At 37.5% G+C, this 19,520-nt stretch overlaps 3 protein-coding genes and 1 long non-coding RNA gene across 10 annotated transcripts; 1 reads left to right on the top strand and 3 right to left on the bottom strand.

Annotated features, from left to right (window-relative positions):
- The first annotated feature begins 10 nt into the window (after window positions 1-10).
- Window positions 11-6,621, top strand: LOC148715770 (separin-like). 6 transcript variants are annotated; one of them, XM_088746551.1, is made up of 12 exons: window positions 11-118; window positions 231-435; window positions 852-922; window positions 1,407-1,559; window positions 1,657-1,824; window positions 2,266-2,364; window positions 2,784-2,854; window positions 2,949-3,009; window positions 3,476-3,565; window positions 4,047-4,159; window positions 4,542-4,631; window positions 4,948-6,621. In XM_088746551.1, the coding sequence occupies exons 4-12, from the start codon at window positions 1,476-1,478 to the stop codon at window positions 5,030-5,032; spliced, it is 861 nt and encodes a 286-aa protein (XP_088602677.1). In that variant the 5' UTR covers window positions 11-118; window positions 231-435; window positions 852-922; window positions 1,407-1,475; the 3' UTR covers window positions 5,033-6,621. The 6 variants fall into 6 exon arrangements, 5 of the variants coding, with proteins under 5 accessions (XP_088602677.1, XP_088602679.1, XP_088602680.1 ...); XM_088746553.1 differs by having other exon boundaries at window positions 4,548-4,631; XM_088746554.1 differs by having other exon boundaries at window positions 4,113-4,159.
- Window positions 6,598-10,362, bottom strand: LOC148715771 (uncharacterized). The gene is made up of 4 exons (XM_088746562.1): window positions 10,345-10,362; window positions 9,072-9,180; window positions 8,856-8,911; window positions 6,598-8,217 (listed from the first exon to the last, which is right to left on the bottom strand). The coding sequence occupies exons 2-4, from the start codon at window positions 9,096-9,098 to the stop codon at window positions 8,004-8,006; spliced, it is 297 nt and encodes a 98-aa protein (XP_088602688.1). The 5' UTR covers window positions 9,099-9,180; window positions 10,345-10,362; the 3' UTR covers window positions 6,598-8,003.
- Window positions 10,363-10,608: 246 nt separating this feature from the next.
- On the bottom strand, window positions 10,609-16,252 carry LOC148715772 (separin-like). 2 transcript variants are annotated; one of them, XM_088746557.1, is made up of 11 exons: window positions 16,140-16,252; window positions 14,803-16,000; window positions 14,311-14,381; window positions 13,685-13,833; window positions 13,420-13,587; window positions 12,880-12,978; window positions 12,391-12,461; window positions 12,240-12,300; window positions 11,684-11,773; window positions 11,091-11,203; window positions 10,609-10,693 (listed from the first exon to the last, which is right to left on the bottom strand). In XM_088746557.1, exons 4-10 carry the CDS (start codon window positions 13,745-13,747, stop codon window positions 11,138-11,140), a joined length of 618 nt encoding a protein of 205 aa, XP_088602683.1. In that variant the 5' UTR covers window positions 13,748-13,833; window positions 14,311-14,381; window positions 14,803-16,000; window positions 16,140-16,252; the 3' UTR covers window positions 10,609-10,693; window positions 11,091-11,137. The 2 variants fall into 2 exon arrangements, with proteins under 2 accessions (XP_088602683.1, XP_088602682.1); XM_088746556.1 differs by having other exon boundaries at window positions 14,236-14,381.
- Window positions 16,136-17,587, bottom strand: LOC148715773 (uncharacterized). Its single transcript, XR_015995869.1, has 3 exons — window positions 17,476-17,587; window positions 16,844-16,998; window positions 16,136-16,320 (listed from the first exon to the last, which is right to left on the bottom strand). It is a non-coding gene; the product is annotated as an uncharacterized LOC148715773 (long non-coding RNA).
- Between the last annotated feature and the right edge of the window lie 1,933 nt (window positions 17,588-19,520).

The following is a 19,520-nucleotide window of genomic DNA, read 5'->3' on the forward strand; positions in this document are numbered from 1 at the left end:
ATGCAAAAACAAGGTACTAGAACCTTTGATGCCAGAACAAGGAACTAGAACATGGCTGCCAGAACAGGGGATTACAGAACAGGGAACTAGAACATGGATGCCAGAACAGGGAACTACTGTAAGACATGGGATGTCAACAGGGAACTAGAACATGGGATGGCAGAGCAGGGAACTTAATAAATCTACAAGTAGATTTCTCTTTATTTTGTTATTTCCTTTTTGTCTGTTAGGAAAACAAAGGAGATCTGGTGAAGCTTGCAGAACGTCTTTCCTCCTTGTCACTTGATGACTCTTCAACTAATACTGCTCACCAAAAACTGGCTGCCCTGGTCAAGACTTGAAACATCATGAAGTTTTCCTTGTGTGCAACTGAGAGATACAAACACGGTCTCTTCACTCCTGAAGAAATTTCCCTATTGCAGAACATGCCTAAAGGTACATTATAGTTATTTTACAAGCAATAGCGAGCTTTCAGCTGTGTTATGCAGCCAAACCAGCTTCAAAGAAAGTGTTTAACTGTTCAACTTTCTCAGGATTGGTTTGTAGAACAGTGTGACTCTTATAACAGGAGAATATTTTTTTCTAGCGAAATGTAGTTATCACTAATTTAACATAATTCTTTAAGCAAAATGACTTTGTTAAAAACTTTTTGTTACCAGACCACCTCATTTGACTCTTCCCAATTCTTCAGCTCATGCTACACATAGATGATTACATTTGCCATGAATTTTTAGTTCCTTTGACAAGTAGAACTGAAATGTAATTTGTTACGTTGAGCAAATAATGAATTTTGGCAATAATCCTATAGTGTGATATTGACAAGGTAAGAAATTAGAATTATTCTTTTCTAGAGTGGACTGTTTGTACTTTGGAAACCTTCACACATCCAGTAAGCAAGGACAGAGATTTGCTGATCTGCAGGGTAAGGGCTGACTGTGATCCTGCTGTGGTTAAGATTAACACAACATCTGGAGAAGCACAGAACAAGGATTGCACTGTATGTCGATGTGTTTGTAACAACTTGGTTATATTGCAGTTACTGTTTTGTTGTATTTAGGGAGAGTGGACCTCTCACCTCTACGTTGGAGGAGGTAGTAGCTTACAGTCAGTTGAGATTCTGTAGTGCAGGTGTAAGCTTTGTCGAAGGTCACCATGAGGGGTTTTTGGGTAAAACACTGAATTCTCACAATACCTCTTTATTGTAGAAGATCACTAGAAATACGTCTGAGCAAACTGTCTGGATATCATTATTCTGACAAAACAGTGGGGGTAACCTGTGCTTACTAGTAGATAATTTCTCATTTAACCACTAGAAAGTCTGTAAGTAATGATAAAAGCACAAGAACAGGGTTGGCGAAGTAAATTAACCTAATTAACTATTGACTGAAACAATTTATTTTGTAAAGGGAGACAAAGTTCTTATGGATCTTTGAAAGCTGTTCCAGTCTGGTGTATTGGAGGAATTTACAGACATAATGAATGACAGCATCAAAAGCATGAATATTAACAACACAACCGAGTGGTGGACACTAAGGACAAGGCTTGACAGGAGAATGAAGGTGATCAGCATTTCAACTCTCACGAGCCATGAATGTGTATCCTCTCCTATGACATAACTGAAAGTCTAAATTGTAATAATTATGGTCATTTCTTTAGAACCTTTTGGAGAAACTTGAAGGTTCTTGGCTTGGAAGATGGAGAGGAGTTCTTCTTGGTCAGCCTATTGATGAAGAGTATTGTGAATCAATAGCATCCTTAGCCAGAGAGTTGGAAGAGAAAGTTTCAATCCTGTGTGGATGCCGTCCTGATAATCATTTGCTTGAAGTATGTTGTGCATGAATCAATCAGAGTTTCCTGAGTTATAAGGATGGCAGATTGTATGAAAAATGTTTTGTCCATCAATCTTTGTTATGATTTGTGTGCCATCTTTGGTGCTTGACCCAAAGATGACAACTGAAGTAGCAAAACCTTGCATAGTAACCGAATGGAAACTAGGGATGGTTGAGTGGCAAGAGCACTCACCTCCCTGCTGTTCCACAGGTTCAATTCCCAGACCTGGTGTCATATGTGGTATGTGGGTCGGTATGTCCTTGCTCCAAGGGTTTTTGTACAGGTTCCTTGGTTTTCCTCCCTCCACAAAAACCAACATTTCAACATTTCACTTTAAACCAGTGGACAAGAAGAACCACCTCATGGAATGCTGCCAGCTAAATCCCATTGTCATTAATAATATTTTTATTAGTAAGTGTCCTTTGTTTGTTGTAGGTCCTCATAGATTCGTCATTTTGCTTGTCAAGAAAAGAAACTGCTGAAGCACTGATTGAAATTACTGCCATGGATGCTACCTTACCTTCTTTTGAAAAAGTAAGAACAAGAAAATTTTTGTTCCAAGCAAAGAATTCATAATCAAGTGTCTAAAGTAAGTTGGAATTTCACTGCTTTTCTCAAAGCATAGGGCTAACTCTTCACTCTAATGAAGGGCTAAAGTCAGATTTAGCAACTACTTACATTAACTAAATTGTAATTTGGTCCACTTGTGTTTCCTAGACATAGCAACCCTCTGGTTTTTTTCTTCTCAACCTGTATTGCAATAAGCTGTTGTGATTATTTTTGTTTTGATTATTTGGTGTTTAATAAAATTGCACTCTATTGGTTTATCATCGTCAATTGCCTGACAGGAGAATGTGTTTAGTCTTAGCAACTAGAGACAAAGGGAGGTTCCTCAGCCTTGGCCCTTAAGTAATCATCTCTCATTTCATGTTCTCTCACATTGCATGTTTCAGCTACTTGATGAAGTTCAGAACCTCACTGACAAGCTATTTGAAGATACAGACAAGAAAAGCTGCATAAACAGGTTCGAGGGAACATAAAGGTTAATTAAATATCTTTCTCACCTTCATTACTTGTACTCTCGAGAAATTATTGATGACAACAAAATTCCTTCTCAGGTCTGGAGGTCACTCTGCAGAGAACATTCCTCGTCATCCTGTAATCCTAACTCTTGGAAAAGTAAGAGCCAGCTTTTTTAGGTCTTACATTTGTTTAGTAATCAGCCATTAAATGTATTCTAGCTCTAGCTCCGAAGACCTGAAAACTGAACAACCAATATGTGGGTTCTTTGTAAATAGATGTTAGTGAACTGTCAAGGAATCAAAGCTTAGCCAAACACAAGGGTGGGGGAAAAGGCATCTGTAATGGACTGACATTCCATATTAGTTTAAAAAGTGGTCATATGCAACATTAGTTTAATGGGTACTGGTTGCTCACCATTATATTCAAAGTGTTCAGACACTAAAGTAGACTTATGGGCATGCACAGATATGCTGTAATTGCAAGATGTGTGCCTAAATTGTGGTAGCAGATCTTACTTATCAACTCATTCAGTATTGGGACGTACTCTTCTACAATGTTTGAAACCAGAGTCAATTTCTGGCATATCTATAAATCAAATTGATCTGTATTTTATGATTCATAGGATATTCAGCATCTTCCATGGGAAAGCATACCGATCCTGTTTGACCAACCTGTGACAAGGGTCCCATCTCTGCAATTTCTCTTTTTCCAGGTACACATTCCATTAAGAGGTCTTTGAAAGTTTGAAGACCTGACTTGTTTCTCAAACAACTGTCATGTTTTCTCCCAGAACCATATTGATTTTTATCTCTGCTATGCTGTCAACAGTGGAAAGAAATTTATTTTAATTAATTATATTAACCCTGATGCCCACTGATTGTGTAAACCATGGTTTGGGTTAGACCTTGTGTAAAGAACTGGCTCATTTGGTTTCTGGAGCATAATTCTCCCTTACAATAATAGTTTTGTAATTTTAGGAAAAGAAGTTGTGATCTGATACAAAAAAAGTGTTTGTCATTTCATTATCTATTAGCCAAGGTAAGCATACAGGAAAAATTGTCAATTGATTGAATAGAATGAAGGTCTTTTGAAATGTGGTTGCCTACCACAACAACTTTTGTGCCAGATTCTTAGCTTTTAATACCTTGATATTCATTGTCAGTTAATATTTTTTTCTGCATTTTTCTTGATAGTTATCGTGTCAAAGACAGTTGCCTGAGATTGATCCTGAGAAAACATTCTATGCATTCAATCCTCAGAATAACCTGCCCAACATCCAGAAAATGTTTCAGAAGTGGTTTGAAAGGTACAAAACACAAGCAAACGATTGAAGCAAATGAAACAGAAGAAAGACCTGATGTTGTGTTTCTTATATATTAAACTAGGCTATACAAGTTGATAGAGGTAACACCAATATATTATAAACTGAACAAATAGATTCAATGTTGCTGTGTGTCTGTTTAGTAATAGATCACAGATGACATCAAAATGTAGTAAGAACAAAAAGTGACACAGGAAGCCCAGCCAAGTGTGTCACTGATTTTGGCAACATGTAATGGTTTTAGAGGATAAGAAAGTAAAATGTTGTGGATGGTGACATTACTCTTGCACCTGTTTTTTAATAGATCACAAGTACGAACCAATCAAAATGCTTGTATAATCCAGCTTATATGAATAATTGTTGTCACTTGCAGCGAAGATGGATGGCAAGGTATCACAGGAAAGGCTCCCACACAGGAAGAGTTCAGGAGTGCTTTAACTGACCATGACCTGTTCATGTGAGTTATTGTAAAGGCTCCAGTAAGGGGCCTATTGGCCCACACAGCCAACTAGGAGTATTACCATTCACCCCCCCCCCCTGACAATTCGGCAGAAGCCATTTGTCCTTCTGGGTGAAGAGAGGCACTGTGAGAGTAAAGTGTTTTGCCCACAAAGACTTAATATACTTCTGTTTCATAGTGAGGGTAAAGGTCAAGTGATGGGAGAATTAGGTTTTGCAGTAAGCCTTATTATCAAAGCATGAATGTTTGGAATTCAGAAATGGATCGTTCTTGTCAACAAGAAGCACTAATAAAGTTTTGTTTTTTGTTACAGGACTTTGGTCTTGCTCAAAGTGCAGCAACTGCTACTACCTATCCTACACCAATGGGTTCACTTGCTCATCAAATTTATAGAATAATGTGCAATAAAGGATATGCTAAGCTAGACTTTTCATCTGTGTTCCAGTTCCTGAAGGAAGATCAACATTGAGATAGTTTATTTATGTTAGGTATTTTTTTAGTTGACACAATTTTAATGCGAGGCAATTCTGGAAGAATAGGTTGTTTTGCCATGCTAATTTATTTGTAAACTAGTTGCTCTAGGTGTGGAGAATGGCAGACAAAAGTACTGTTAAAGGTGACTTGGAGATGTCACGAATGATTAGGTTTTCACTCCCCATGTCTGGAAATTTGGCTTGATGCAAACAGATATACCTTTAATAGAGGCTAAATGGGGCCAAATGGCCTCATTATTTACTATACCATTCATCCATTCATGTCAAAAGCAAAATGAAAGGAAAGTGGTCTTCTGATCAAAGGGTGTCAGCGAATTTTTAGGTGCTTGCTGTAGTGTAAGTTACAAAAAAAATTTCTAAACTTTTACACAGTAAATTTTGGTCCATGTCATCTGTAGTTAACTTCAAAAAGACAGACATTGCCATATCTGAGGCCAGTTGAAACATTTGTGCATCAACTTGATGAATTCATTTTGTAACTTATACCCCATTCACACCAGAAAACTTGTTTAGTTAAACCAGGTTTAACTAAATAAAAATCAGAAGCAGAGAACTGAAAAACTAAATTTTCCACGAGATTCAAGCAATTCCTAAATTGTATTTTCAATGTGCCACATTTGAAGTTAACCAAATATTGATTTGAGCAGCTTCTATGGAGCTGTTGTGTTAAACCATGTTTAACAAAACAGCCGTAAAGCATGTTTAGGCTTTGGTGTCAATGGGGTATTAGTCATCCTCAGCGTTACCACTGGTCATTCCAGGTGGTTCAATAATCTTCACCAAGGGATCAGATTAATAATTTCTTTACCGCTCAGCAAACAGTATTATTTTTGCCATTGCACTATTTTGATACAGCATGCCCAATATAGCCAAGGTGTCGAGTACATGTATACACAAAGTTACTTAGGGTGGTTGTTTTCAGGATCTACTGAAACAGTTCTTTTTATTGATTAACATTTTGATCATTGCATGACTGCAAGAAGTTGCCACCTCGGTGGTCTGTCACTGGCCTTAAAGCATAAGTATTAACCCTTTCACTCCTGAAACCTCAACAGTAACTCTCCTGGATTTTCAAAGGCTGGATAGTACTATTCACAGAATAAATCTCTACTGGGCGGGTAGTGGAGTGTTTTGTTAACCATTCTACACTGAATTGCGATGTATCTGTTGGATATGGTTTTTCACCCATTGAACAAATAGACTTTGGTTTTAAGGGTAAGGCTTGCTGATTGGTTTTATGCTGTTTTTTAAAGTCCTTGGCAGCCATCCTTTCAAATGTCTGGCAAAAATGGGGAAGCTCTGTGTGAAATCCCATTTAATGCCTGTAAAGGGTTAAAGCAGTTTGTTAGCTCAGCATTGACTATGGAAAACAGCCATTTCAGTGGGTGTTTCCTGTATCAATAAAGATCTAAAAACAGACAGGTAAACTACCAGAAATTTGATTTTGTACTGTTAGTGCAAAACATAAATAAACTGGCAAATTTAATTCTTTATTTAGTATGAAATGTGATACATAATACTAATTAATATTTTACAATTGTTGAGCACTTTGTTTCATTCTTCACATGCACAGAAATGTGTCCATACCCATCTTGGAGAAAACAAAACAGGATTATAAAAAATTGTAATTCAAGAACATCAAGCCTGACTTCAGTATCTGTATTCTCCACATTTCTCTCTATACATTTCCTTTGTTTAGCAATCAAATCTTAGGTTGAAGATAATTTCCTTTATTCTCATGATCCTAATGAATGATTCGGCAGTATCACTGTGTGGAGATATTAGATGCTGATTACTCTTCAGGGTTTGAAAAGTCAACCAAGGGCTTTCTCTGTTTGTTTGGTCCCCCTCTTCCTTTCCCCGTTTGTTTTCATGAAGTTTGCTTGAAAACTACTTCTCTTTCACCATAGCAAACCTTTCAACAATCAACAAAAATGCACATTTGCCTGATTTTCACAGCTACATATGAAGATATATCTTTAAAATCGAGGTTGACACTCAAGCAAGAATACTTGCATTTCCAAGGAGAAACTCATTTTAGATCTTTAAAACTAAGTAAAAAAGGGTTGCTTTTATATTGTTGCATTAACTCCGACAAAATTAATGAAAATACACATTTGAGAGGAAACCTGGAACTATATATTTACATGAATAATTACACTTTATTGAGGCAACAACACCATCATCATCATTTCAAGCTCAATTATTAAAACAAATATTGACACTAAAATTATTAGGTACCTTCTTGGAATTCATTCTGTTATGAATTGTATCCTTTTCCATTTTTTTCACAATTGGTACAGATATCAGAGAAATGCCCTTAATATGCAAGCTAAACTTTAATTGCCAATGTAAAACATTAATATACAGATGACACATTTCTCAAATTGTTCCCAATTGATGATATAATAAGGTAAAATGGTTACAAACAGTTAATAACTGTAACCTTGGTTTGTTATTTGACAAAGCAAATTTTGTTATGTATTCCTTGGATATGTTGGTACTGACATGATTTCAAAAAAAAGTTAGTGCGATAGAGAATAAGAGCTGTAGTAGAACAGGAAAAAAAAGATAATGTCCCTCTCTGTTTCAAATGGGTTTCTTTCCTGTACAACTTAACAGGATTGTGGGACAAAGTATGACAAACTGGCTCTGCTTAAATTGATCGGGTACTTTCAGCCCATGTAGATTTAGCACCTATTGCATATGGTAGTCTACAGTTAAGTGCTCTATCAGCATTAAAATTGTATGCACTACCATTTCCAAACACACTCTGCACAATGCTTGTCCTCTTTGCCACACAATCAGCACTAGTATGGTAAATACTTTGCTATTGCTTACTGGAACTAGAGATATTTTAGTATATAATCCTTGGTTAACCATTCTGTTCCTTGGTGTAAGCTGGAAGGCCATAAACTACAGGAGATGCTCCTATCAGATATTTCAGTTTACAAGCTTGTCGCGACTGGCTTAGTACTTGTGGTAACGAGAAACAAGACCCAGATTGAAGCCACTGTTTCAGCAGCAATTCACTGAAGCGATCAATGTCTTTGTCAGTAACATCCCACAAGTTAGCAACGATGGCTGGGCTGAAAGTGAATACATTATAAATAGATTACATGCTACATATCTATACAGTGAACCATAGAGTAGAGCTATGGTCTTTGAAGAATAACTAGTTCCTTGAGGGTCTGGTCCAAGAAAAGGGAGTGCCCAACCTATAAGGAAAGCAAAGTTATACGAGTTTCCCAATGACAAAGGTCAATAGCAGTTGACATTTGGGTTCAAATCAGGACTTGACACTAATGGTAGCCAACTAGCCACACACTTGTAGAAATTCAGTTTTGGCCAGTGTTTTTCGATTTCCACTAGCCAGTGAAGCTAGCAAACAAACTGAAATTGTCATAACATCTAACTTGTCACTGGCCACTTGGCTAGTAAGTTGAAAAGTTAGTGTTGAGCTCTGTCAAATAGAGCCAGAGGTTTCAATAAAAGCTGGTTATCAGCTGTCTATCACTGCCCATGAGTCCTCTTACTGCTGTCTATTGAGCCTGCGAGCTGGCTCTCATGTTTAAGTCTTGCCTTAGGACCCCTTTTCCAAGGACAGCTACCCACTACTATATCAACAGCTGCTTAAGCAAAAAGCTGTTGAAACCTGCAGTATAGCATGTCAGTAAAAGACTTTGTAAGGGAACTAACACACAAGAAATGAATGCCAAAGACATACCAGCCTGCCAGAAGATAGATTAAGGCCATCCCCCTTGGCTCACACTCTCCACCAACCTAATGAATTAAAATAGAGTGGTTACTTATATGCCCCATGCCTAGTCTCAACCAACTACACATCTGAACCAGACAATTGGACACTTCCTTTGCATTTTGTTGGTTTGTCAACAACAATTATGTGATAATGTTTTTCCTTCATGGTCAGGTATAAACTAACCTGTAGTTTTCCCGAACTGCAACCCATAAGCAGAGTAACAGCTCGACAATCCAACCTTTGAATGTCGTCACCCTGCAGAAATTCACGCCCAGTGCCATGACCAAAATATCTAGAAAGAATATTGATGCGATGATTAAAGCAACAACAACAATAAAACTTTCTACTGTAGATACCCTTATCTGAAAATGTTTATCGCATCTAGAACTAAGTATGGGATCATGTTTACTGCAGGTGCTCTCCACTGATATATCAGTTGAGAGTCAGTCAACACTTGGGTGACACTTGGTCGATAGTCAGTTGGCACTTGGTTGATGGTTGGTTCACAGCTGGCCGATACTTGGTTGAGACTTGGTCGACAGTTGATGGTCAATATCTTTACCGATACATTGACCGACTGTCAGCCAAATGTCAACCAACATATCGGTCAAATGTTAACTGACTCTCGACAAATAATTATGTCAACCGATGTATTGGTTGAGAGCACCTACAGTAAATATGATCCTTAATAAGTGTAACAGTTGTATTATGGACCCAGTTTAGCAGCTAAGCAACTGCAACTCACGCAAGAGCATCAAATGTCATATAAAAAGGGTCATAGATACTGATTTCACTTCTAAAATAAAAAAAAAACCATCTCCCTTGTTTCAGTTGTAATTTGCATATAGTTCAGTCAATGTAACATAAATCATTACTGGTAGTAACTGATGCAGACATATCAGAATGATAATAACATGGGTCATCCAACCTAATTAGTCACACAAGCAAAATTTCAAGTATGTATAAAAGAAACCCAAAGTACCTTTGTCTCTATCTTAGTCAACTTATTTAACATTTAAGAGTCATGATTCTCAGTATTTCAGCACTGACAGCTCTGCAAATATCCAACCTCTACGACCTTTTAAATTTTCTACTTTGTCAATGGCAGGCTTAGCAATTTTCAGGGTTTCAGAACTAGGGTTTATTTTAGAGGTATGCATATCAGAGGGGTGTGAGGGGAACCTTCTTTTCAAAAACTTTGTAAGAGCCAAATTCTTTATATTCCCCCTGATCTGTTGTATACATTTCTTGGTAGAGAACTTGTAATGTTTAAAGATGGAAGCCGACATTCTCAAATGGAGGAAAATGTCACCAGTACATGACAGTTTTTGTTGGGAAGAGGGAGAGGGGTAAATTGCAGGCTGATGAGAGATAGGAAGCATACCAGAAGCTTGCTGTTCTTGACAGAGGGGGCCCATTTAAAAGGAGATCTACTGGAGTGCTTTTAGTTATTCACATGAACAGGTCATGGACAGTCAAAGCTGATGGGAGACCCTAGAATAGTGCACTGGACTCCGGGTTGAGAGGTCTGGGTTTGTGTACTGGCTGGGTTAGTGTGTTGTGTTTGTGGGCAAAACACTTTACTCTCACAGTGCCTCTCTTCACCCAGAAGGACAAATGGCTTCTGCCGAATTGTCGGGGGGGGGGGGGGTGAGTGGTAATACTCCTAGTTGGCTGTGTGGGCCAATAGGCCCCTTACTGGAGCCTTTACAGTAACTCACATGAACAGGTCATGGTCAGTTAAAGCACTCCTGAACTCTTCCTGTGTGGGAGCATTTCCTGTGATACCTTGCCATCCATCTTCGCTGCAAGTGACAACAATTATTCATAAACATTGGATTATAAAAGCATTTTGATTGGTTTGTACTTGTGATCTATTAAAAAACAGATGCAAGAGTAATGTCACCATCAACAACATTTTGCTTTCTTATTGTTTAAAACCATTACATGCTGCCAAAATGCCAAAATCAGTGACACACTTGGCTGGGCTTCCTGTGCCACTTTTTTATTCTTACTACATTTTGATGTCATCTGTGATCTATTACTAAACAGACACACAGCAACATTGAATCTATTTGTTCAGTTTATAATATATTGGTGTTACCTCTCTCAACTTGTATAGCCTAGTTTAATATATAAGAAACACAACATCAGGTCTTTCTTCTGTTTCATTTGCTTCAATCGTTTGCTTGTGTTTTGTACCTTTCAAACCACTTCTGAAACATTTTCTGGGTGTTGGGTAGGTTATTCTAAGGATTGAGTGCATAGAATGTTTTCTCAGGATCAATCTCAGGCAACTGTCTTTGACACGATAACTATCAAGAGAAATGCAGAAAAAAATATTAACTGACAATGAATATCAAGGTATTAAAAAGCTAAGAATCTGGCACAAAAGTTGTTGTGGTAGGCAACCACATTTCAAAAGACCTTCATTCAATTCAATCAATTGACAATTTTTCCTGTATGCTTACCTTGGCTAATAGATAATGAAATGACAAACATTTTTTTGTATCAGATCACAACTTCTTTTCATAAAATTACAAACCATTATTGTAAGGGAGAATTATGCTCCAGAAACCAAATGAGCCAGTTCTTTACACAAGGTCTAACCCAAACCATGGTTTACACAATCAGTGGGCATCAGGGTTGTTATAATTAATTAAAATAAATTTCTTTCCACTGTTGACAGCATAGCAGAGATAAAAATCAATATGGTTCTGGGAGAAAACATGACAGTTGTTTGAGAAACAAGTCAGGTCTTCAAACTTTCAAAGACCTCTTAATGAAATGTGTACCTTGGAAAAAAGAAATTGCAGAGATGGGACCCTTGTCACAGGTTGGTCAAAAAGGATGGGTATGCTTTCCCATGGAAGATGCTGAATATCCTATGAATCATAAAATACAGATCAATTTGATTTATAGATATGCCAGAAATTGACTCTGGTTTCAAACATTGTAGAAGAGTACGTCCCAATACTGAATGAGTTGATAAGTAAGATCTGCTACCACAATTTAGGCACACATCTTGCAATTACAGCATATCTGTGCATGCCCATAAATCTACCTTAGTGTCTGAACACTTTGAATATAATGGTGAGCAACCAGTACCCATTACACTAATGTTGCAAATGACCACTTTTTAAACTAATATGGAATGTCAGTCCATTACGGATGCCTTTCCTCCCACCCTTGTGTTTGGCTAACCTTTGATTCCTTGACAGTTCACCAACATCTATTTACAAAGAACCCACATATTGGTTGTTCAGTTTTCAGGTCTTCAGAGCTAGAGCTAGAATACATTTAATGGCTGATTACTAAACAAATGTAAGACCTAAAAAAGCTGGTTCTTACTTTTCCAAGAGTTAGGATTACAGGATGACGAGGAATGTTCTCTGCAGAGTGACCTCCAGACCTGAGAAGGAATTTTGTCGTCATCAATAATTTCTCGAGAGTACAAGTAATGAAGGTAAGAAAGAAAATTAACCTTTATGTTCCCTCGAACCTGTTTATGCAGCTTTTCTTGTCTGTATCTTCAAATAGCTTGTCAGTGAGGTTCTGAACTTCATCAAGTAGCTGCAACATGCAATGTGAGAGATCATGAAATGAGAGATGATTACTTAAGGGCCAAGGATGAGGAACCTCCCTTTGTCTCTAGTTGCTAAGACTAAACACATTCTCCTGTCAGGCAATTGATGATGATAAACCAATAGAGTGCAATTTTATCAAACACCAAATAATCAAAACAAAAATAATCACAACAGCTTATTGCAATACAGGTTGAGAAGAAAAAAACCAGAGGGTTGCTATGTCTGGGAAACACAAGTGGACCAAATTACAATTTAGTTAATGTAAGTAGTTGCTAAATCTGACTTAAGCCCTTCATTAGAGTGAAGAGTTAGCCCTATGCTTTGACAAAAGCAGTGAAATTCCAACTTACTCTAGACACTTGATTATGAATTCTTTGATTGCAACAAAATTTTCTTGTTCTTACTTTTTCAAGAGAAGGTAAGGTAGCATCCATGGCAGTAATTTCAATCAGTGCTTCAGCAGTTTCTTTTCTTGACAAGCAAAATGACGAATCTATGAGGACCTACAACAAACAAAGGACACTTAATAATAAAAATATTAATAATGACAATGGGATTTAGCTGGGGGCATTCCATGAGGTGGTTCTTCTTGTCCACTGGTTTAAAGTGAAATGTTGAAATGTTGGTTTTTGTGGAGGGAGGAAAACCAAGGAACCTGTATAAAAACCCTTGGAGCAAGGACATACCCACCCACATACCACATATGACACCAGGTCTGGGAATTGAACCTGTGGAACAGCAGGGAGGTGAGTGCTCTTGCCACTCAACCATCCCTAGTTTCCATTCAGTTACTATGCAAGGTTTTGCTACTTCAATTGTCATCTTTGGGTCAAGCACCAAAGATGGCACACAAATCATAACAAAGATTGATGGACAAAACATTTTTCATACAATCTGCCATCCTTATAACTCGGGAAACTCTGAATGACTCATGCACAACATACTTCAAGCAAATGATTATCAGGACGGCATCCACACAGGATTGAAACTTTCTCTTCCAACTCTCTGGCTAAGGATGCTATTGATTCACAATACTCTTCATCAATAGGCTGACCAAGAAGAACTCCTCTCCATCTTCCAAGCCAAGAACCTTCAAGTTTCTCCAAAAGGTTCTAAAGAAATGATCATAATTATTACAATTTAAACTTTCAGTTATGTCATAGGAGAGGATACACATTCATGGCTCGTGAGAGTTGAAATGCTGATCACCTTCATTCTCCTGTCAAGCCTTGTCCTTAGTGTCCACCACTCGGTTGTGTTGTTAATATTCATGCTTTTGATGCTGTCGTTATGTCTGTAAATTCCTCCAATACACGAGACTGGAACAGCTTTGAAAGATCCACAACAACTTTGTCTCCCTTTACAAAATAAATTGTTTCAGTCAATAGTTAATTAGGTTAATTTACTTCGCCAACCCTGTTCTTGTGCTTTTATCATTACTTACAGACTTTCTAGTGGTTAAATGAGAAATTATCTACTAGTAAGCGCAGGTTACCCCCACTGTTTTGTCAGATATCCAGACAGTTTGCTCAGACGTATTTCTAGTGATCTTCTAGAATAAAGAGGTATTGTGAGAATTCAGTGTTTTACCCAAAAACCCCTCATGGTGACCTTGGACAAAGCTTACACCTGCACTACAGAATCTCAACTGACTGTAAGCTACTACCTCCTCCAACATAGAGGTGAAAGGTCCACTCTCCCTAAATACAACAAAAGAGTAACCGCAATATAACCAAGTTGTTACAAACACATCGACATACAGTGCAATCCTTGTTCTGTGCTTCTCCAGATGTTGTGTTAATCTTAACCACAGCAGGATCACAGTCAGCCCTTACCCTGCAGATCAGCAGTTCTCTGTCCTTGCTTACTGGATGTGTGAAGGTTTCCAAAGTACAAACAGTCCACTCTAGAAAACAATAATTCTAATTTCTTACCTTGTCAATATCACACTATAGGATTATTGCCAAAATTCATTATTTGCTCAACGTAACAAATTAAATTTCAGTTCTACTTGTCAAAGGAACTAAAAATTCATGGCAAATGTAATCATCAGTTCTATGTGTAGCATGAGCTGAAGAATTGGGAAGAGTCAAATGAGGTGGTCTGGTAACAAAAAGTTTTTAACAAAGTCATTTTGCTTAAAGAATTATGTTAAATTAGTGATAATTACATTTCGCTAGAAAAAAATATTCTCCTGTTATAAGAGTCACACTGTTCTACAAACCAATCCTGAGAAAGTTGAACAGTTAAACACTTTCTTTGAAGCTGGTTTGGCTGCATAACACAGCTGAAAGCTCGCTATTGCTTGTAAAATAACTATAATGTACCTTTAGGCATGTTCTGCAATAGGGAAATTTCTTCAGGAGTGAAGAGACCGTGTTTGTATCTCTCAGTTGCACACAAGGAAAACTTCATGATGTTTCAAGTCTTGACCAGGGCAGCCAGTTTTTGGTGAGCAGTATTAGTTGAAGAGTCATCAAATGACAAGGAGGAAAGACGTTCTGCAAGCTTCACCAGATCTCCTTTGTTTTCCTAACAGACAAAAAGGAAATAACAAAATAAAGAGAAATCTACTTGTAGATTTATTAAGTTCCCTGCTCTGGCATCCCATGTTCTAGTTCCCTGTTGACATCCCATGTCTTACAGTAGTTCCCTGTTCTGGCATCCATGTTCTAGTTCCCTGTTCTGTAATCCCCTGTTCTGGCAGCCATGTTCTAGTTCCTTGTTCTGGCATCAAAGGTTCTAGTTCCTTGTTTTTGCATCCCATATAAAGGAGCAGATAAACTTTGAGTCACTTAGTGCCACAGTAATTGGGGATACCAGTAAACACGGAGAGTTGTGTGCCATGTCTAAGAGGTAAAAGCATCCAACTGGTTTTCACAAGGTCACGAAAAATCTCTCTCTTTTGTATACATAACAAATAGAAGTCTATCAAATGCAACAGTAGCTACAAGTACTCACAAGCAAAGGTGTTATCATATATACCAAAGGTTTAGAAAAATCCTTTGCTATTCTCCTAAAATAACAAAACCACAGGGATTCAATTGAAAATATCCCTGGTCACTAGTCAGTGAAGTCATCTTTAATTAATTTGAGTTGAAACTTCAACTTAAATTAACAAAAAGGATGTAAACTTTGCCATTATCTTTGTAGTCTAGATGAGTCTTCTAAAAACTATTTCCAAATTAATCTTTAGAGGTAAACAATTCCCCCTTGGCATCTTTACTATAGCTAAGATATCTTGCTCTATGGGGACATAAGAAGTTGAAATGAAATTTGTTTATACATTTGCCGTAATTGCAAAAAAAAAAAAAAAAAGAAAAAAAAAATTTGAAAAATAACTGTTTTGCTGGTTTGGACAAGGCAAATTTACCAATTACCAGCAGATTAATTCAATGTTGAATTCACATCAGGGGAATAAAACAAAAGAAATTAACCCTTCATTTTCAGCACAACTTCATGTTCAGCAAACAATTTTTAAGATCTTACTTTATTCTCTTTCCTGTTCTGGTAACAGCTTGATGTCTAAGAGTAACAGACAAGGACAGTTAATATTATCCTCAAAATTCTCTCATCTAAAATTTTGGATTGATGCTCCTTGACTTTCTGATCTAGTGTGGGTCCAAAAGTTTAACAGAGCTTTTACTAAACATTAATAAATCACCTGTATGGTAGGCAAAATTGCCTTGCTAGTGCAACACCATCCACAAACTGCCTCAAAGCTTCCCTCACAGCTCCCTGATGAGCATACAGCTGACCAACTTGTAACAGGGATGAGAGCAAGTCATTTAGGATTGACAAACTAGAAAGGTTTTGGCCAGAACTTTCTGATGCGGCTAGCAAATCTGCACAAACAAAAGGAATAGATGCCAAAATATGTGATTAAAAGTTTAATAATAAAACAGAAGAAAACTCTCCCATGTTTCAGGCCAGTTTGATTGCACTTTTCTCTATATTTTAATCAGGATAATAACACATCCAATTACAAGCACAACTCTATCTCAAAGCCTGAATTAGGATTGCAAGGTATTGCCAACCACATGATTTAGGTATATATTATCAGGGGCTTCATTAATGTTTTCTGCAGGAGGGAAACTGGTTTTCACAGGCAGGCAAAACTCTTTGAACTGAACTTCTTTATAAGATAAACTTTCCTCCAGACCGTCAAATCAGGTGGGCAAAACCGTCCTCACAACCGGTCAATTTGCCCGGTGCCTGGCCCTTAATGAAACTCCTGTATTATCCCAGTCATCAGAACACATTGTCCCTAGTAGAAGCTCATAGAAATCAGGGGCACTACTTTGCAAGCAGGGCTCTGCAGAATTGTGTCAAGAATAAAAGGAAACAAAAATTCCTCAATCACCTTACCCAACAAATTTTCCTTTTGCTTGTGTATCTGTTTGCCAGTACAAAACGCATCTAAACCAAAGATTTCTTCAGCCATTTGTGTTAGTTTATGAAGTGCATCCATAGCCCATTCCAGGAGTCAGTGAACCAAGTAGAGGATCTCAACAATGATAATACTAAACAAAATAACTGTCACCTGGGAATTACTCATAAACTCATGAATTGATTCACTGATCAAAAATTATCTGGTTGAACAGACTGTTTTGTTGGTACTAAGTCTGCCTAAATTTTCACAGGTCACTTGGCGACGGTTTATGAAAACAATGAAATAAAAAATCAATATTGGGGAGCTGGGATTGGGCGGTGGTGAGGTCACTCGCCTCCCATTAGTTCAATTCTTGGACCTGGTGTCACATGTGGGTTGAGTTTGTTGTTAGTTTTCTTCCTTACTCCAAGGATCTTTCTAGGGGTCTCCAAAAACAAACACTCCAAATTCCAATTAGACCTAGTATCAGTGGACAAGAAGAGCCATCTTATGGAATATCCACTGCTAAATTCCCATTTCCATTATGAAAAAGTTACTGAATAACTGTGGAGAAGAGTAGATCTAAGTTTTGGAAAGAGGAATTTCCAAAGAAGAAGAGTGAACTTACCAACTATTATCTTAAATTTGTGGATTGTGGGTGGGAGCATTGCATGTTCACAGCAAATTGATTTCCATCTGGCTTTCAACAGGTGGGACTTGTAACTCTTGTGTGTGAAGACTTCACTCTGCAGTACTTCCTTCAGGGAGACCTCCCCTTCCGAATACTAAACATTAATCAATGAAAACCACGACTGACACACACATCACAAACTGAACAATCCCGTGTTTACACGTACTGACTATTATAGACCTGTTTAATTGGTATTTCCTCCTATACCGTATATTGTATAATATACATGAAAAAATTTCTCAGTTCTGATTGGTTAAGATGAATGCAGTTCTCAGTTAATTCAGTGCAGAAGAGAGTTAATTCAGTACAGAAGAGGGTTAATTCAGTGCAAAGAAAGAAACAAACCAGACATTCTGATTGGTCAGAATAATTGGTCAATGTCAATGTCAAGGTCAATGTCACTTGCAGGATTTCAATAAATAATTTTTGCATGTGATGCATGCGCTTTTCTTCCGCGTAGTTATGAGAAGCTACCTCGTATTTTTTCATGTATATTATTAATACATAATCACATGATTTTCTCGTGCAATTTGGAATAAATAATCACTTGTAAATGTTTTCAAAGATCACAAATTGCACTCACCCTATGGGCTCATGCAATTTTGTTAGTCTTTGAAAAAATTTACTCGTGCTTATTTATTCCAAATTGCACTCAAAATCATGTAATTACTATACAAATTGGATTTCCCAGCTGCTCTCAGAGGCTAGCTGGCCCACAGTTTCCTTGCCTAAAGCTATTCCAAGTTCTTCAGCACAAAGAAAAATCACCAACATGGAGCTAGAGTACCACGTATACATGTATGCCTGCATGATGAATGCTTGTTTAACCCTTTGACTCCCATGTCAGAGACCAAGACAGGAATTCTCCTTACAACATCAGTACAATGTCAAGCAGACAAGTGAGGAGAATAAAGAAAAAAATCAATTGTAGAGGATTATTTAGTTAATCCAATACCAAATTTTCCAAACTTACATCACGAGAAGTGTTTGGCAGACAGTAAGTAGAGTTAGTTAAAGCAGTGATAGGGTTAATAATGATTTTGATTTTTCATACCTTTCCTGTGACTAGCAAATAGTGACTCTTGGCCAACAAGAACTGAACCCATGAAGTACTGCAGGGCTCAAATCTATCAACCAGGTTACTTGTATGAGACAGAATAATTGAAGCATGTGACAAGTCCAGAATGTCACACAATGAGTGAACAGCATCACTTAGGGCACACAATCCATTATCCAGCATATCTTTGGTACCAACTGACTGGGATATACTGGCAGCCATGCAAAGAGCACGAGCTTTTTTTAAGGGCTGCAAGAAAACAATTCATTCATTGAATGAATAAGGGGGGTAAGATTCTGATGGGAAACTGTTGTAAATTAAAATAGTAAATAGTCTTTATTTCACTGATAAAATACATATCAAGTGTTACATATAAAGTGTAATGGGCTAAAATGTGTATTAATTACTTACAGCTAAGTTATGCTTAAAACCAAGTCTATTAATAAAAGCATTTTTAAAACGCTCAGTATTACAAAGCGGATATAAATTATTGGCTTAACTTGCCTAAGCCTAAGGGTAGCAGAGTTAATCCTGGGAAGGGAGTGGTGCAATGGAAGATGTTCCCACACGCTTAATTTTTTGAAGATACCCATATGTTGTGCTGCATCAGATGGGGCAGATGGGGGGGGGGGGGGTGGAATTATAAGTACATATAATTTGGTTTCATCAGCTGAGTTGATAATGTACATGCCAATCGGATGCTGAAAACAATTTCTGAAGCTGATGTTTCAAGTATTAACCCTTCACCATTTGCTCTGATAAAGGGCTTAACCTTGGAATATCAGCTTTAGAAATTCTTTGCTGCGGCCAATTAATATTTATTAACCCAGTTGATACAACCAAATTATCTCAATGTGCAGAAACTACATTATTCATTACACCACTGATAACAAAGGCAAGGATCCTCACTGTATAAAATTTACCA

This window comes from Stylophora pistillata, unplaced genomic scaffold (genome assembly GCF_964205215.1).
Source record: "Stylophora pistillata unplaced genomic scaffold, jaStyPist1.2 SCAFFOLD_93, whole genome shotgun sequence".
NCBI classification, from domain to species: domain Eukaryota; kingdom Metazoa; phylum Cnidaria; class Anthozoa; order Scleractinia; family Pocilloporidae; genus Stylophora; species Stylophora pistillata.

What these genes read in the sequence shown, in the direction of transcription:
- LOC148715770 (XM_088746551.1), top strand. Translation starts at nt 1,476, where the DNA reads ATGAATGACAGCATCAAAAGCATGAATATTAACAACACAACCGAGTGG. An exon ending in AAGAAAAGCTGCATAAACAG is followed by an intron (nt 2,855 to 2,948) that starts GTTCGAGGGAAC and finishes ATTCCTTCTCAG; the next exon opens with GTCTGGAGGTCACTCTGCAG. An exon ending in TGCAATTTCTCTTTTTCCAG is followed by an intron (nt 3,566 to 4,046) that starts GTACACATTCCA and finishes TTTTCTTGATAG; the next exon opens with TTATCGTGTCAAAGACAGTT.
- LOC148715771 (XM_088746562.1), bottom strand. Translation starts at nt 9,098, where the DNA reads ATGGGTTGCAGTTCGGGAAAACTACAG. An exon ending in GCAGTTCGGGAAAACTACAG is followed by an intron (nt 8,912 to 9,071) that starts GTTAGTTTATAC and finishes TTAATTCATTAG; the next exon opens with GTTGGTGGAGAGTGTGAGCC. An exon ending in ATCTATCTTCTGGCAGGCTG is followed by an intron (nt 8,218 to 8,855) that starts GTATGTCTTTGG and finishes ATTCACTTTCAG; the next exon opens with CCCAGCCATCGTTGCTAACT.
- LOC148715772 (XM_088746557.1), bottom strand. Translation starts at nt 13,747, where the DNA reads ATGAATATTAACAACACAACCGAGTGGTGGACACTAAGGACAAGGCTT. An exon ending in AAGAAAAGCTGCATAAACAG is followed by an intron (nt 12,301 to 12,390) that starts GTTCGAGGGAAC and finishes ATTCCTTCTCAG; the next exon opens with GTCTGGAGGTCACTCTGCAG. An exon ending in TAATCCTAACTCTTGGAAAA is followed by an intron (nt 11,774 to 12,239) that starts GTAAGAACCAGC and finishes TATGATTCATAG; the next exon opens with GATATTCAGCATCTTCCATG.